The following is an 18,218-nucleotide window of genomic DNA, read 5'->3' on the forward strand; positions in this document are numbered from 1 at the left end:
CGTATTGATCGTCGTCAAAATTAGGCGTAAACGGGATATCGGGATAATTTTGAGAATTTAAAGAGAATTGCATGAAATCGAGTTTGAAATGTTGGAGATCCAGGGGGTTGGAAGTTGCTTCCCCTACAAATTTTTTATTAGTAACGAAAGCCACGACAGTTCGCGAGGGTAATTGCCCCGTAAACAAGCTGTCCCTAATAAAATCTTGCGTTCCGGTGGTTATTAAGAAATTTTTCATAACAATAGAGTTTACTTCGTAGCGAGCGTTTATTCCCGAGTTTAACATCTGAGCGTGAGCTAGTTGCAGTTCGGGATTAACCTCAATTTCGCGCGTAAACAAGGTGCATTCCGTTAAATCAATCTTATACTTTTTGCCCTGCTCATTGTGAATAATAGCGAAATCCGTGGAGCTTCGATGAAGTCTAATTCGCACCTCGATATTATCTAGTAAGAATTTGGGCGTTTTGAACATATCCAGAAATAATTCGCCAATTACATCGCACGTCTTTGATTGGGCCACGCGTTTAGCGCGACGACCAATACCATTATCTTCTTTGTTAATATTGGCGTCTTCTAAAGCCGTCGCCGGATCGATAATGGTATCCAAATAATATAACATAGAAGTTAACCAGGAATTGGCCGCCGTTTGTCCATAATTTAAAAGTATTTTAAAATAGGCCATATATGGGTACATATTATTAGGTTGCTGGATGGCAACGCCATTAAGAAATAATTCTACTTGACAAAATAGCGAGGCAATTATTAAATTTGTTACCGAGACTTTCTTTTCCGCATCTGGAACGGCCGTGCCGTCCTCGTGTAAAACGCGAAATTTTAATCTCAAAAGAGTTTTAGTCAAATCATGATAATTGTTAGAGGGAGGAATGATAAATTCTACATATTTAGCATTAGTTAGTGGGGCAATTGGATAATGAGCAGTCGTTTTAGTCCCCACAATATTATTATTCACCACTGGCTTTTCAAATACTTCAAAATCGGATAGAACACTTTCGTAGGTCGACATGTTTAGTCTAGAAAATCGCGTTTAGTGCGTCGCTTAACACGTTTGCTCCGGCTTCTTTTAGCAGTCCTCTTTCGTTTTCGGCCCGTCCCGCTCTGAGTGTTGACGAACCGGTCCACGCCTTTATGTAGTAGGGAATTTATAGATTGTTTGACATTTCGTTTAATCGATTCTCGAGGTGATATTCCGGGGTTTTGTGCATCGCTAATTACTCTACTCGTTAACCCAACAGCTTCGGATGCTAAAGTATTAATGGCCGGCCTAATAAAGGGTGTAATTTTGCGCAATAAAGAATTGAAAATACCGCCTACACTAAAACGACCCCCCGATTGGAAAACGTTTGCGTGTAAAGCCGGAAGGGAGGATCCTCTTTGGAAATACAGAGTGTATCTATTAGGTACCATTGCTCCTGTTCTATTGACGTCGACGCCTAAAAAACAGTTTAATATATACTTTGCCTAAATTAAACGGAATATTTTCCCCGTAATCGGATTTCAATTCAATTTCAATTTCTTGTATATCGCTGGTTGAAATCGGATAAAAGTCGATATTATTAAATATTTCCTGGTTCTCTTCGTCTAGCAGCGAAAAAGCCGGCATTTTTATGAAACGTAGCAGAGGAGCTTGACCACCGCCCACTACTTGTTGACGGATAATATTGGTATAAACAAACATGGCATCGACGCCTCTCATGATATCAGCGGGATACTCCGAAGTCTCGTTATTAAGATACCGATCTAATTGACTGGCACTAAAGCCTAGCAGTCTCCCCAGCCCCCTCCCGGGTGTTGTTTTGGGAAACAAAATTGAGACCGTATCGTTTAATTTTGAAACCGTCACGGTTCCGTCTACATTCTGCGTGAATTTTAGACTTTTCCTATGCGTCGGCGACATGGCTTCGCTCATAGCACTTAAAACATCGCTAATATGATAATAAACCCCGGGAGGAATCTCGCACGCGTAATTGTCAACTCGTTTGCCTTGAGGGTTATCCTGTTGATATCCGGGTAGGGACGGCTGGTCAGCCATATTTGGATCTTCTGGAAATCTATCCACATCGTATTCGCTAGTCCAAAAATTATTAGCCTCTGTCAGTGTCATTGATCTCAATCGGGGGTTCACCAACGCTACACCCGAGTGGCTATGTTGCAAAACTTCTCCCTCTTCGGGAATGTTAAATAACTTGGCCATCGGTCCAGCTACCGAGACGCGAACACCTCGCTCTATTTCGAGACGCGTGTAGTATCTATTTTCTGGCGCCGTTTTGAGAATAAAGATTTTAAAATGACGGCGAGTCATAAATTGCTGAACTTCTAATAATTTGTTAATCACTTTCAAATGTAGCGAAAAGGGGATTACCGCACCGGTCGGGGTAAGATCACAGGTATATTCACCCGCCGGTATTTTGATTTTCCTTGTCTCCGTCTTTGTAAAAAGATACATTAATGAAAAGTGGACGCGATATGACACGCCTGTACTGTTAGTAGTTTTAAAATGCGTAAAATTACGCTCTAGAGGCCTCTTGGATAGAAACGTCCCCCCAACGTATTCATTTTCTAAATTTAATATATCCTGCAAATCCGGCGAAAATTTCATTTCAATTTTTGCCGGACAATGGACTCTAAAATAATGCTCCGCTCCTTGTTTAATAACGCTAAATTCAGCATTGTGCAATCTTAAAGGATCGTGGTTGTTCGAGCTTATTTTGAGCTCTTCAGCGATTTCATAATAAATTTTAAAATCATCCTCCAAAGATTGTTTCGCTTTAAACTCGCCTGACACCGAGAACAATAAATAAATCCATGGCTCCTCCCCGGCGGTATAATGCTTAATGGTTCTATTGACTCGATATTCTAGATAGGCATTGTTTTCATTTATGGTATATTCTTGTATCGTGAGGCTTAAGGGACCGCATTGCTGCTTTCCGGTATAATATTTATCGGGGTCGAGGTTGAGCAATTTAGCTAATTGGGGAGAAAATTTAATTTCCACCCATTCCGGTGTTTTGAAATTATACACGATAGCATAGCCCCAATTATCTACTACGTGATATGTGAATTGAATTTTATTTATTACTAATTTTTCTAAAGTGTTGGCTACGGCTCGATAAAGCCCTTCGGCGTTTTTCTCTGGCGTTTTACTGGCTTTAAAAGTTTGAGGTAAGAACAATATCTTATAGTTATCATAATCTTCGGGGTTAATTTGCTTAGGCTTTTCAGAGATAATTGGCTCGGGTTTTTTCTTTGGCGGATCAACCGGCTGCGGAAACAAGGGTTTTTCATCAACCGATGGTGGGGAGGGGGTCGGTAATACGGGTAGCTCAAAAGTAGAGGATGTTGTAGAGTCTGGAGATTTTGAGAGATCAGGCTTGGATAGGTCGGGTTTCGATAGGTCGGGGTTCGGTAAGTCGGGGTTCGGTAAGTCGGGGTTCGGTAAGTCGGGTTTCGGTGAGTCAGGTTTTGAGGGGTCTGGAAATATATATATTTCCTCAACCTCCGTTGGCGAGGGGGTCGGCGTCAGTGGTTCGAAAATAGAGGGTTTCGGGGCCTCTTGTTTTGATAGATCAGGCTTATATGGGTCCGGAGCTGGAATTTTGGGGGGATCCGGAAGTTTCAGGGGATCTGGCTCCGGCTTTGGCTTCGGTAATTCAGCCTTTGGTTTTGGTAGTTCGGACTTCGTTGGCTCCGGCTTTGGCTTCGGTAATTCAGCCTTTGGTGGCTCTGTAGTCAGAATCTTTAAGGGATCTGAAGTAGACGGGGTTGGCCTAGTTGTTGTTGTTGTAGTAGATGTTGGTTTAGTTGTTGTGGTAGATGTTGAATTAATCGTTGTACTAGCGGCTGAATTAGTTGAGCTCGGAGGTATTAGTTTATCCGAACTTGGAGGTATCGGTTTATTTGAACTTGGAGGTATCGGTTTAGTCGAATTTGGAGGTAACTGTTTACCTGAAGCTAGCGTTTTGGAGGGGTCAGGCCCTGAATATGTTGGATAATAAGGCTTTGGAGAGGTTTGTTTCGGAAGCGTTATTTTGGGTGGTGGTGGCGGGGGAGGGGTTATTTTGGATGGCTGTGGTTGTACAAATACTACGGGTTCAGTCGTAGCAATAGGTATCGGAAGAAAAGGCGTAGTTCGCGGTAAAATAGGTATAGATGGCGGTACAGGTCTATATTCTGGCTGGGGCTTTTTTCTTATCGGCGGAACCTCGTGGCTTGTTTTACGTTTAATGGCGGCTTTAGGAATGTACTTGTAGTCAAATTTTTTTTTAAAACTATCTCCAACATTATCAATTTCGATTTCCACGTAATTATTAGTGTAATTTAAACTTATATTTTTAGCATGCTTTGATACAGGATATTTGGATATATATGGAACATCTTCGTAATTATTCTCTTTAAATTCAAATAGCGTGGTCAAGGGGGAATCAGCGGGTATTTTGAACCGTATGTTCTCCTCTCCTAAAACTTGCAGGTAAACGGGAAAGTTTGTATCTAACTGTTTTCCCAGGGCCCCGTCTTTATATTTATTCACTAATTTAAAAGATAATTTGCCTTTTAAATACGGATGACTGTTTACATCATCATTTAACAGCTCGACAAAATTTTGGGGCAGTTCGTACTCTTTGGTCTTGGTATAACGATTGACAGGTATCTCTATTTTTTGATATTCAACAGGCTCTCTAACAGCTGCATATTTGTCACTATTTGGATCATTTACGACCTGAATTTCAAACTTGTTAAACTCTTCGCTTATATTCACCCAATGATTTGGAAATATGATTTCCGCCAACCCAACTTCATAATCACTAGTCAAGTTAAGGGGCTGATGCAAATAATTTTTAAAACTTGACTGAGTATTGTTTGGATATATATCTAGACACGTATTAGACGCTAGAGTTAAAAAAAGGCGTCATTCATGACTGACGCTTGTTCACCAACTAACACTGATCTCTTAGGCTAACGTTATTTTATACATAAAAAAGATTGCCAATGGCTCGGTGGACTGGCCGGGATTTGAACTCGCCACCTTTTTGGGTATTACAATAGTACACCCTGCCTTAAACCATTGAGCCATTGGCAATCTTGAAAAACACTCAGTTTATTTTCATCAAAACAACAAAATTGTTAAGCCTTTAAAGTCGCTATCCTTGAAACATCTACATCAATAGTTAATTAACCCGTTTCCAATAAAATATTATCCTCAAAACAAGGAAGGTTTTAAGTCATCATCCTTAAACCATCTACGTGAAAGTCGTGAATACTTAATTAAACCACATCCAATAAAATATTTTCCTCAAAACAAGGAAGGTTTTAAGTCGTCATCCTTGAACTATCTACGTCAATAATTAATTAAACCGCATCCAATAAAATATTTTCCTCAAAACAAGGAAGGTTTTAAGTCGTCATCCTTGCAGCATCTACGTGAAAGTCGTGAATAGTTAATTAAACCACATCCAATAAAATAGATTAAAGATTGGGGGTCGGTAACAAATAAATTTATCGAAAGCATTGCCTAGAGAACTCTTCTAATATTAAATTTGACCTCGATCTTTTAGTATATAAGAACCGTGTTTTAAAGAGAGAGTTATCAGTTGTTTAACTAGACGCTTATCCATAAAACTACTCAGTACCAGTACGAAGATGTCTTTACCCGCCGATCGTGGACTCACACAGCTTTTGCTGTGTGAGAAGAGACCAAATTCGATTGTTCCATCTGGCTCTTCTCAGGAATAGTCTGGGAAGAGACCAAATTCGACTCATTAGAACCCGACTTGTCGGGTTCTAAGTTGGCTATCAAGTAAGATTTTCGGAATCATTTATAACAAAAATTTAGTTTTTCATAATTAAATAAAACATTACCGATTATAGTATGGAAAAAGAAAGTAGCCCTGATCCAATTGATAGCCAAGAATCAACCTTCATTGCGGTGTCATATGTGTACATACAACTGACTACCGCAATGAAGGAAAATCGAGTTCAAGTTAAATCCTGCTACTTCTTCCGCTGGATACATTTTGGACACAAGAAGTAACGAAAAAACAACCAAGCCTCGGTCCATGATCTTCGAGAACCAATGGAGGACTTTACTTAAAATATCTTTCTCTAACGATCCTCGATTACCCTGCCTGTCTTTCATCAAAATTCATCCGGCATCGTTTATCTTAAGCCACTTGACGTCAGCCATCAGAATGCATGAAGAAAGCTAGTGGCGCTAATTACGATTTAAAGAGCGGCTTTCAGTTAAGATTTCGACTAAAATATCAAGTTTTGAAAATCAAAATGTCACTTTGAACAAGATGCTTTTTACACTAGAGATAAGAACAATAAAATCTTTATTTGTATATTTGTCTTTGTTTCTCAGACATATTTAAAGGTTCTATGGTGGGAAATTCAAACAGAAATCTGGCAAAATAACACAAGTCTGGGTTGGTTTAGACTTGTTCGGGGGCATAGCATGGTGGAAGGCAGGAATACCCATAGCACGGTGGAAGGTAGGGAATATCAGGTAAGATTTCTCCATAAAATAACACAATCTAGGGTTGGCAGTTCATCAATCTAGGGTTGAAAAATAACACGCCCGAGCTCGGGCCAGTCCGGACTTGTCTGGGAAGTTTGGTTTGAGTTGGGTAGTGGCGGCCATCTTGGGGTGGCGGCCATCTTGGATCCGTGGCTATCTAGGTAGTCCCTACTACTGTCATGTACTTCTGTCACAACACCTAACTTCCAGTAGTGTCTGGGAACTTTCTCTTCGTGAATGATCATGACGTCACCGACACTAACCTTTCCATTTTGTTTGGCAAGTTTAATGTGGTGCGCGTTTCTTAATTCTAGGAGGTATTCATCCCGCCATCTTTTCCATAGTCTCTCCATTACCGTGGAGGGATACCGATAACGCTTGGTAAATTCCGATTGAGTTTTTGGTAATTGGCTTTCTTTTACTTTTTGAGCGGGTAAGCGTGTTATTCTTTTGCCAATCAACATGTGGGATGGCGACAATGGTTCTGGCTCATTGGCATCATTGAAAACGTAACTAATAGGCCTCGAATTTATGACTGCCTCAGTCTCGATGACCACAGTTTCCATTTCCTGATAAGTCAGCAAGGCCTTTCCTAGTGTTTTTCTTAAAATACTTTTTGTTGTTTTCACCATTCTTTCGTAGAAGCCCCCTGCCCAAGGGGTTTTTTCAATAATGAATTTCCAAATGATGCCTTTATTGCCAAAATACTGTCGAACTTGATCACAATGGATGCTTTCCCAAATTTTGCACAAGTCTTTATCTGCTCTTTTAAACGTTTTTGCGTTGTCGGAGTATATGACCGAGGGTAAGCCGCGTCGCGAAATCATTCTCCTCAGTGACATTAAGAACTCATAAGTGGTTAAAGCGGGAACGAGTTCGAGATGGATAGCTCGTGTAACCGCGCATGTATACAAACAAATGTAACATTTTTCTTCTTCTTTTCCTATTTTGACAATTAGCGGGCCGGCATAATCTATACCAACCACAGCGAAGGGTTCTGACTCGACGATACGATCTTTCGGGAGTAATCCTGTTTCTTCTTGACCAGCTTTGGCGTTGGTTCGTTTGCATTTGTAGCAATTTTAGACGACGTTTCGCGCTAATTGTCTCCCAGCTATAATCCAGTAACGTTCTCGTGATTGGGTTGTAGTGGCTTGAATTCCACAGTGCATGACTTCCTCGTGACTTCTCATCATGAGAAGTTTTGAGAGTTCTTGATTTTTCTTTAATATAATTGGATGTTTTGTTTCGTAACTTAAATTTCCTTCTTCTAATCTTCCACCAACGCAGAGAACGCCATCTTCATTACGAAAGGGTTTGAGCGAAGCGATGTCCGAACTTTTCGGCAATGGCTTCTTTTGTTTTAAATTCTTTATTTCTTGAGAAAAATCGTTTTCTTGAATGTCTTTGATAAATCTTGCTTCAGATTGACACATTTCCTCAGCGGTAATAGGACCAACTTTTGTGTCTTTGCCCAAGCTTTTTTCTTTGAATCTGTTTATCCAAGCTACTATTCTGAAGGCTTTATTTATGGAACTGTATCTTTGAAGATCCACTACGTACTGTATTCCTCTTTTCTCGTCAATACTGATCGTCAAAACCACCTTTCTTTTCTCTGTTTCTATTTCTTCTAATTTTACATCGCTAACGCATGCAGATGGCCAGTGAGATTCTTCTTTTGCTAACCAAGTTGGGCCTCCAAACCATAGCGGATTGTCTTTCATTTCTTTGGGTTTGGCCCCTCTAGATGGAATGTCTGCCGGATTCTCGATTCCGGGGCAATGATTAACGTTTTTTGGATCAATTAGCTGCTGGATTTCTGCCACACGGTTCTGTACAAAGGGTTTCCAGTTTTTGGATGGTCCTTTCACCCAATGCAGGGCAATCATAGAGTCCGTCCACATAACCAATTTTATGTTTTCGTTAAATGTCTGTTCCACATTCGTGACCAGCCGAGCGCCTAGTAGGCATCCCATAAGTTCTAGCCTTGGGAGCGTAATTTTCTTAAGCGGCGCTACTCTTGTTTTGGAGGTAACGAAAACCACTTTTATCTTTCCTGATAATGTTACGTATCGTAAATAAACGACGGCGCTGTAAGCTTTCTGGCTCGCGTCGCTGAAACAATGAAGTTCCTTTTCATTGATGTTTTGTACTTGCTCGCTATAATAGCATCTTGGAATGGTTAAATCCTTTAATTCCTTCATTTCTTCGCACCATTGTTTAAATTGGTGACTCAAATTTTCTGGGAGGGTATCGTCCCAACCTAGTCCCCGCTCCCATAGAGCTTGAAATATGAATTTGGCCCTGATGACGAATGGTGAAAGTATTCCCACCGGGTCAAATACTTGAGCTACAGTACTAAGTACGAATCTCTTTGTGTTTTGAATTTCTTCCACAATGACAATTAGTTTATCCAAGTCAATTGACAAAGTGTCATTTTCGGGATCCCATTTTAATCCCAAGATTTTCTGTGGAGTAGGGTTCCTATCCCCTTCGAATTTCAAACCTGCATTTGAATCAGCAGGTTCTTCATCCCATTTTAATCTTAATTTTTCATCGTTAGTCTGCCACTTTCGTAGCTCCATTTTTGCTTCTTTTAAAATTGTCGATGCTTTAACGGAAAGTTCATACGCGGCTTCCGTGTTGTCTTCGCCACTAGCCAAATCGTCAACGTAAAGTTGTTCGTTTAAAATTGTGTAAACATCAGGCTCCGTCTTTTTGTACGGCTCAATGTGAAATTTCACGGTCGCTGCGAGTAGGAAAGGGCTGGCCGTTACCCCGAAGGGCACGCGCGCCATCCTGACCACCTGATATTTGTTCTTTTGAATTTCCCCCTCTTCATTTTCCACCGTCCAGAGGAATCGGACGGAATCTCTTTCTTGCGGCTGTAACGCCACCTGGAGGAAAGCCTTAGCAATGTCTGCTGTCACCGCAACTTTATGCCCGCGAAACTTGAGTATCATCTTGTTAAGATCAGGGTTGAGGTTTGGTCCTGATTCCATACAATCATTGAGGGATGGCGCTCCCTTTTCTTTGGAAGAAGCGTCAAACACCACTCTTGTTTTGGTAGTGGTACTGGACTCTCTTACCACCGCTTGGTGTGGTATGTAATAGGTTCCGACGGGTTTTATTTCTGGTTTTTCTACTATTTCCGCAATTCCTTGCTTGATTTGATCTTCGATAATGTTCTTATATTCTTGATATAATTCTGGGTTCCTGTTAAATCTTCTAACCAAGCCTTCCATTCTTTTTGTTGCTACGGCGTGATTATCTGGTAAATTGTTTTTGTTCGTGTTCCAGGGGAAGGTAACACTGTATCTTCCGTCTTCAATTTTAATTTCTCTTTTGAATTTGTCTAGTGTTTCACTAGCCGAGGGCTCTGCTTCTTGTTTTTCTTTTATTCCCATACTTTCCAAGTTCCAAAAGGATTGTAAGGTCTTTGATATTGTATTTTCGTCTAGGCTTAAGTTCATGACGTTTACCGCGTAGGTACCGACCGCAACTCGGCCAATTTGCGCAGGTCCTTGAATAACCCACCCCAGGGTTGTTTCAACAGCTACTAGCCTGGGCGTGAATCTTTCAATGCGTCCCGTTACGAATTCCCAATACACATCGCCTCCGATTAGGACCCCTGCGCTTGATTTTAAAGGCGCAGTGTCACACGTTTTATCGGCGATTTGCATGCCCCTTTTTCTCATTTCTTTTTTAATATTTTCGCAGCCTACCATAGTTACTGCTTGGCAAATGTAGGGAACTTCGATGGCGACAATTTCAATCAATTCTCCTGTTTTTCTGTATTTCTTAGTGATAATTTAACTAGTTTTCGCACTTGTTCTTTGGATCTTTTTTCCGAGAAAAGATTGAGTTCTATAGGGCATTCTCCAATTATAGGTAAGTTTAGCCGTTTTGATATTTCTTCCTCTACGAAGGACGCTTGGCTTCCTGGATCCAAGAGGCAGCGAACTTCTTCTTCATTTCCATGCTCGAGGTTTGTTGCCAAAGCATGAGCCGTTTGTAATAGGACGGTCTTAGAGCAGGTTACTAAATTTGTTTCAACGCTTAATGTTTCGCCGGAATCCTCTTGTCTTGTCGCTTGCTGTTTATTTTCTTGTTTCTTTTGACCCTTGGATTTATGGGTTTCATTTCTATCGCAGATAGCAACGTTGTGTTTTTTCCCGCAAAGCCGACACGAGTTATACGGGGAGGGACAATTTTTCGACTCGTGACCGAAACGCGTACAAATACAGCACCGATTTGCGTCCGAAATCATTTTTTTTTTCTCCTCGAGGGTGAATTGGGGGCAATAAGACGTCGCGTGCGAGTCGACCCGGCAAAAAATGCAAAATATGTTTCGCATTCTGGTAGACGCGTGGAAAACCGACGCGCTTCCGTTTTGATTTTTTGGTTTATTGAAATTATTTTCAAACCTAGGTGGCCTTGGTTTATTATTGAATTTAATGGTTATATCATACGACGATGATTCAACCCTTTGTTGACTGCTATTGTCCCCGAGAATTTCACAAGTTACTCTACTCTCAACTTCCACGCGTAAATAATCGATCAAGGCGTCAACATCAAATTCACCCGCTCTACCTCGCTCTTTAGTATACTGCAATCTTATATCTTTTGGTAAACAGCCCAAGAGTTTTGGGCATAGAAACGCACCGTTCACAGCGGTATCATGTCCTAGAGACCTTAAACTACGAATATGCGTCTCGCATGTATCATACATTTTTTTAAGACTATTTAAATCACTAGAGCTACGTACAGGTTCTAAGGTTAATAATTTTTGCATATGGGAATTAGTGACTAGTTCGTCTCTTCCAAAATTATGTTTTAATATCTTAACTGCCTCATCATAGTTCTTATCGGATGGTTTCATTCCAGACAGTTTCTGAAGGGCCTCTTTTTCTAAATATGATTTAAAGTATGTAAATTTTTGTACCTTAGACAACGATGTATTAGAGTCCACTGTTGTTTGGAATAGACTCCAGAAGCCATTAAATTCAGTGACATCTCCTCCAAACTTGTTGATGATTAAAGGTGGAAGTCTCGCGTGTTGATCCGCAATGTTCAGGTTACCTTGTGGCTCTGAAGCGGTTGAATTTGCTGATGAACCAGTTACTGGTAGGGATTCCAAATTAATTCCAGCTCTTTTTAGTTTTCTTTTCACTCGAATCCTGACGTTAGCGATATCATCTTTATATTTTTCTTGAGACGTTCCTTCTGCTTTCAGTTCAGCGTCGTTATCGGGCATAACATCCAGGATTTTCGAATCCAAATCCATCAGGCTCGCTTCCTTAATCGCCAAAATTTCCAACTGGTCTTCAATATCGTCAGAGTTTAGCGGGTCGTCTAGCATTAGCGTCTCCAAGGTGTTGATTGCTGATGTGGTATTACTTCTTACTTGTTTTCTTAAAGCTTTCAGCTTCTTTAAGTCTGAAGCATTTTTTATGGCTTGCGCAATTTCTTCTGGTGAAGGTGGTACCGATTGCTGGTTAATGCCGGTCGGCGTCGCCATGTTTATTTTATTTTTAATTTTTTTTTACTTCGCGGTTCGTTAATTAATTAATTTAATTAATCACTTTTGTCCCGGGTTTCGGCACCATGAAATGACCGCATAGATTAGTTCCTTTTTTTGTTGTTGGGAGAGCTTAATTTTTAATTTATTTTCTTTCACTTCTAACTTGAACCGACTGAAAAATTCATGTAAGGGTTAACTTAATTTTTTTCTAAGTAAAACGTACTCCTTTTTTGTTACTTTTTATTTTTTATTTTATTTTACGTGAGCCGTCTTAACTCATAGGGAGCCAAGAGCGATATGAAAAATTGGCGACTGCGAGAGTCTCTCTTGTCTTTTTTTTTCTCATCAAAAAGCGTGGTTTAGTGCTGACCAATAATGGTCCCCTAAACCCAACGACTTTCAAAAAATTTCCTTATATGGGCATGGAGAGATCGCTGAGGCTTTACCCCTTTTCTTCACCTCTAGTGCCAAGGTGTGCATTCCGGAGGAACGCGGTGGCTCCTATCGCGGAATCTTGGCGCCAGCGATCTCTCCCCCTCCCAAAGGGACCTCGATCAAGTTTTTTTTCTTTTTCTTTTTTTACGTACAAAATTAACAAAATTATTAAGTTTTAAACCAAGTCACAACAGAAATACATCAAATACAAGAAATACAATAAGTTGCACACTGTGGAACCCTCGCGGGTCTCCTCTATTACGGTGGAGCGAATTCTTTGCTACGCTGTGGCTACGGGTCTATTCAAGGCCTGAATACGAGGGCGCACAATATGCCTATGGCATCGGTGGTAGGGCGCGAGCCCCCTTCTTATTAATAATAATATAATATTGCATAACGGCTTTCACAAAATGGTTATTTGTAAAATATTTTCCCAAGTTATTTCTATTGAAAAATTTCTTGTTTTTCGTCAAAGTGTCTTAAAATGTTTATGGAAATGAAAACAAGCCTTAGCAATTTTACATTTTATAAAATGAAATTTTAACCACATATTGAGGGCCTGAACTGTAGTTCAGTAGAATTTTTCAAAACAATACAATAGAGAAATAATTAAAAAACCTCCCTTTTACATTAAAGTCAGTGTGAAGTCTTATCGTAATTAAGATAGATTACCGATCACAGGTAATTAAGCTAGATTACCGATTACATGTAATTAAGCTATATTACCGATTACAGGTAATTATGTTAGATTACCGATTACAGGTAATTATGTTAGATTACCAATTACAGGTAATTATGTTAGATTACCGATTACAGGTTATTAAACTGGATTACCGATTACATGTAGTTAAGCTACATTACTAATTACAGTTACTGAAACTATATTATCGATAAGAACTAATTAATTTTTTTAAAAAATTCTTATCTTAGTTTTTTCAACAAAATTCCATTTGCGAAAATATTTTAGAACATTATTTACCCTAGTATTTTAGCTCTAGAAAAAGATATCTTCAAGAATACTACGTTTTACCAGGAGTTCATAATAGCCCGAACAACGAAACTGGTTAAAAAGCCCGTAACAACAAAGTTTCGCCGTAAAGCTCAGCGGATTCATACACCGCTTAACTCCCAAAGAAATAGTTACCCCATTTTTTAGCGCCCACGCGCATTAACTTACACACTTCCGGTTTAGCACTATTTTTATCTTGTGATTTTGGGAGCGAAAATGGCTCACGTCTGCTTCTGTCGGAATGGTGTAAATTAAGCCTTGGCTAAGAAGTTGGCTTTTAGTCGGGGTTTCTAGTTTTCTACAAAACATTTAAACGATCGTCAATGATGTTTTGTTGTGATATGTGTGAGTGAGAATTCCGTGGTTAAATTAAAACGGTTTGGACAAATTTATTCCCAGTATCTTTAATATAAGAATTGCAACGTGTTTCTACGTCCACCATATCGCCATTTTTCTTTTCGACGGAGGTACCAGCCAACGGAAGTTTTGGAACGAAAACCAAGGAGCATAGATACCACTACGATATACTGTAAGGTTATATGTCTATAAACAGGCTAATCCATTCTATGCGCAACGACAGAATCTTGTTGTTCGCGATTTTTACCATTAGCTCTATGGCCAGTTTCATACTTCCCCCCGAAGGGGGGTTATTATGAACTCCTGGTTTTACTTTCGACTGACATGGTCTTTAAGAAGGTTCAAATACTCGCATATCTTAAAGAATTAAGATTTATGAGTTTAATTTTGTTTTAAATGGGAAATATTGCGAAGCGGAAAGTAACATAGGCAGTGTGAATGTGATGTAAATATTTGTGTCGAAAATATCTGTAGATTGATCGTGATCTTTTGAGAGATTTACATTACGTAAATTTTGGAAACTTCGAAAACTTTCAAATTAACGAACTTTTTTTTTGATACGGTTTTTACTTTATCAGCTATTACCATTTTTCTATCAATTTTATCCCCCTTATAATTGATGTTTAATAATCATGTGTTCAAAAGTAAAAATTTAATATCTGAAGCTTCAGGCAATTAATTTTCTATACTTATCTCATGCTTTTTCCCGTCTTTGTCTACAAAGACATTTTTTATTAATTTATAAAGACCATGTTGCTGTTATTTATTATAGTTGTCGTTGACCCATTAATCGGTTGTTGTAATCAGTTTTTAGCTACGAGTGTGAAAGACATTTCAGATTATGATCTGCGAGTGTGTATGTTTGTGGTTTGTGTGTGGATGATGGATAGACGAGAAGACGTTTTTAGCTAGGCGTGGTAAGAACTTAAAGTACCCCAAAATGTTGGGTAATCTGGAATATTACCTTAGCGAAAGAAAAAAACACGAATAATGTGCTACATTAGCACATACGAAACTAACACGCCCTCCCTACCCTGAAACACACGTGGCTAATACGGAAATTGTATTTTCGTGACTTGTATTCATAAAGGTGTCTATTTTATCCTCACCAAGAAGAGATTTATATAAGAAGACCTAAGTCGCGAGATATTTTGCGCTTCTACTCTTACGCCGGTGTTAGTGGACAAGTAAACCCCACCCCTTTCCTATTGGATCCCTTGGGGATAGGTCATACAGACGCAAATGACGTATTGCGACTAGAGAAAAAACAAACCTCTAGCAAAGAAAACAGAAAACGGAGGCTGCCCGCGGTTCTGAAACGGTACGACAGTTGTTTTTAATTGCCATGAACAAGTTAGTTAAAGGTTTTGAACCTAACTTGATAGATTTTGAATATGTGTCTCTACGTGAAATTGGTTGTTTCTATAATTATTTCTAAATCAAATTAAGAGTACTACACTTATGAAGTCGTGAGTTCCAGAAACCAAACCAAGGCTTAACAAAAAGGTAAAATAGATGAACCTAACTTGATAGATTTTGAATATGTGTCTCTACGTGAAAATGGTTCTTTCTATAATTATTTCTAAATCAAATTAAGTGTACTACACTTATGAAGTCGTGAGTTCCAAAAACCAAACCAAGGCTTAACAAAAAGGTAAAATAGATAGATTTTGGAAAACATAGAATAAGATAAAATATTAAGTCCCGCCTCCGTTTCCACCCTCCCCCACCCTTGAAATGGGGATTGTCGACTATCAGGCGCGCACCGCACGTTATATTAGGCCTTCTTATATAAATTCCTTCTTGTCCTCACTTGGAAATAAATTTCAACGTTATCTCTATGGGAAAATTTAATCTTTCTCTCCAAAAAGTTGGATTAATTTTATGGATTCTAAAACCACCCTTAGCAAACTTAATTTTCGATTAAATTTGTTCAAGGTTCATAGTTTGGTACTCCTGCTTGGTTTTGCTCTTGGTGTTATAAAAGACGCTTTCCTAATTGAGTTTATATTTTAAGGTACATACACGTGAAATATAAAGACTCATACGGCCCTGCCGATTTGGTATGTAACTATAAATGAAACATTTTAGCCGTAAGTTTGAAATAAATGCCCCACCCTCGGTTTCATTGTGTACCATTCAAGTTGCCAAGCAGATCTATTCCACACAGGAGAGGAAAATTTGAAAATTGGCGCAACTCGTTCTGCGCAGTCTGTCTTTAACTTCTGGCAAATGCTACGATAAAATGTAACCAGAGCGCGCTATCGATATCGAGATTGCAGCGAGCCAAAGAAAATATACGCTCCAGGAATGGAAGGTATGTCTGGGGGTTGGGTTGACCAAGGAACTTCCGGTCTATGCAATTTCAATGTAGCCGGAAATACCTCGGTCAACCGAGCCCGCCTTTGGAGCGTACTAGGAGGGGCCAGACAAAAATTTACACTAGAGGAAGCTACACTTTCTATTCCTCGGGCGTGTATCTTCTTTGAGCGAGCATTACCTTCCATAATGCGCTAACGCCTTGACTAAAAACTTAGCGCTCAAATATTGTACTTATGCCGGAATTAAAAAATTATGTTCTCACTTCGTTGATCGATTAAGCTTTAAAAAGGGCTTGAAGGGTTGAAGAGAGAACTTAAAAGCGAGTTCCACCGACTGCACTAGAGCACTCTGGGAAACACTCGCCCCAAAACACTGACCCCAAAAACTGCCAGAGAATTGATCTTTCTTGCTCTGAAATGTTCGACCGAGAGACGGTCCTTGAGTGCTTTTACGTTCTTTTATATTAGTTAGGCTCCCATACAAACTCTTTTTCACATACAAATTTCCAGAATGCGGACTTGACAGCAATGCCAATCAGTTACGAACTTTCAATGCGAGATAGTAAGTTGTCAACATTGACAGTGCCATTCATGTACGTCCATCAAAGATTACTGTCTGTCAAAAATATGACGTTCAACGCTTCTCCAGTTGGAGCCTTCGACGATTTAAAAACTATTTCCATTGGTGTAAGTATAGATATGCGAGTAATTACCGTCAAGTTTACAATGGTAATTCACCGGTGCATTACGCAAATTACCACGGTAATAAGTGTGTTGTAGTTTAAAATAACATATGGTAATTTTTGTTATTCCATATTTTTAATCGCTAACTTACAGGTAAATTTTGATAGGTGTGGTTATGTAACCGCACCTTGCTTTGCGCTGATGTGGGTGTGTTTGTGTGTGTTTGTGGCCGAGGTACGCCATGAACAAGTGTGGCTAGATACCGATTAAGCAAAGTATAAATAACTAAACTCGTTGTACATCTTAACTTCAAATGCTTTAATACAAATAATGATATAGTTACACGAATGGTTTAGACAATGTTCCCGACATAGTTACTCGTAGCCTACTGGCTCTGCAAGTGTAATAATGTTCTCTACTCAACTCTACGTTATATGGCGCCATCTAGCTAGGGCTATAAAACAAAGAATTTCGATAAAAAAGGACATTGGGGCTTTTGTTTGCGTTTGTGTGAAGGCTGGGTTGCTGTTTACGATCTGCGAGTGTGTATGTTTGTGGTTTGTCTGTGGATGTTGGGTTGACGAAAACACCTTTCTAGCTAGGCGTTTAAAGACCTTAATGTACCCCAATCGAATATTACCTAAAGTGTTATCAGACATTCGGTGTAACATGATTACACCGCGATATTGAAATCGTTCCCTTCATGTAAGCTATGACCAAACGTAACGTAAAAATTAGAGTTACGAAATGTCAAACTACTCCAACCAATCAGATTACAATTCGGGCAAATATTTTCCTTCAGTTCCAAATTATCTGCAGTTCGTGTAAAATCTTTCTTTCAAAATAATGATGTAGAATGGAGTGTATATAAAATATGTAGAATTGGGTCTTCGTGTATATCTTTAAGTATGTGAAGCGTATCCAAGGTCTCTGTTGTTAGAGGCGGTGATGATAAGGTTAGGCCTTTTGCTTGAGAGCCATCTATTTTTCGCAAAGTAATTCATAATCGTTGCTTCTCTGAAAACACTTAACCAGATTTGGACCGGGTTGCTTTGCGTCATGGGAGTCTTAACGATGATTGACATCGTACACAAGCGAGTCAAGGGAATTCCAGGATCAATGATGTCCTTCGTTGTTCAGAAACAATTTCTTTATTTCGGAGCCATTTTGGGAAAAGGTAGAGTCTCCAGAGTCGATTAACGATTACTTATAAACAAAGTTGTGGATATAATAAGATTTAAAAAGCAAGTTCCGAGAGCAACTTTCGAGTATGGATAAAGATAACAAGACGTTGACAATGTAGAGTAATGCCGAGTTCTAAAAAATCCGTCCTTAATACTTTAAAGCTACTATTAA

At 39.4% G+C, this 18,218-nt stretch overlaps 3 protein-coding genes across 3 annotated transcripts; all 3 read right to left on the bottom strand.

The window, feature by feature from the left end:
* Nucleotides 1-6,689: 6,689 nt before the first annotated feature.
* LOC149683462 (uncharacterized) lies at nt 6,690-7,374 on the bottom strand. Its single transcript, XM_089871279.1, has 2 exons — nt 6,796-7,374; nt 6,690-6,719 (listed from the first exon to the last, which is right to left on the bottom strand). Exons 1-2 carry the CDS (start codon nt 7,372-7,374, stop codon nt 6,690-6,692), a joined length of 609 nt encoding a protein of 202 aa, XP_089727405.1.
* Nucleotides 7,375-7,614: 240 nt separating this feature from the next.
* On the bottom strand, nt 7,615-10,260 carry LOC149683463 (uncharacterized). The gene has a single exon (XM_089871280.1). It carries the CDS (start codon nt 10,258-10,260, stop codon nt 7,615-7,617), a length of 2,646 nt encoding a protein of 881 aa, XP_089727406.1.
* A 47-nt stretch (nt 10,261-10,307) lies between these two features.
* LOC149683464 (uncharacterized) lies at nt 10,308-12,053 on the bottom strand. Its single transcript, XM_089871281.1, has one exon. The coding sequence runs from the start codon at nt 12,051-12,053 to the stop codon at nt 10,308-10,310; it is 1,746 nt and encodes a 581-aa protein (XP_089727407.1).
* Between the last annotated feature and the right edge of the window lie 6,165 nt (nt 12,054-18,218).

This window comes from Phalangium opilio, unplaced genomic scaffold (genome assembly GCF_054372755.1).
Source record: "Phalangium opilio isolate 3A_F unplaced genomic scaffold, DU_Popi_V2 ptg000037l_1, whole genome shotgun sequence".
Classification (NCBI taxonomy): Eukaryota; Metazoa; Arthropoda; class Arachnida; order Opiliones; family Phalangiidae; genus Phalangium; species Phalangium opilio.

Bases quoted from the DNA above. Each gene is read 5' to 3' on its own strand.
- LOC149683463 (XM_089871280.1), bottom strand. From the start codon at position 10,260: ATGGTAGGCTGCGAAAATATTAAAAAAGAAATGAGAAAAAGGGGCATG.
- LOC149683462 (XM_089871279.1), bottom strand. From the start codon at position 7,374: ATGTCACTGAGGAGAATGATTTCGCGACGCGGCTTACCCTCGGTCATA. The intron at 6,720-6,795 runs GTTAGTGTCGGT...GTGTTGTGACAG, and splicing joins TTGCCAAACAAAATGGAAAG to AAGTACATGACAGTAGTAGG.
- LOC149683464 (XM_089871281.1), bottom strand. From the start codon at position 12,053: ATGGCGACGCCGACCGGCATTAACCAGCAATCGGTACCACCTTCACCA.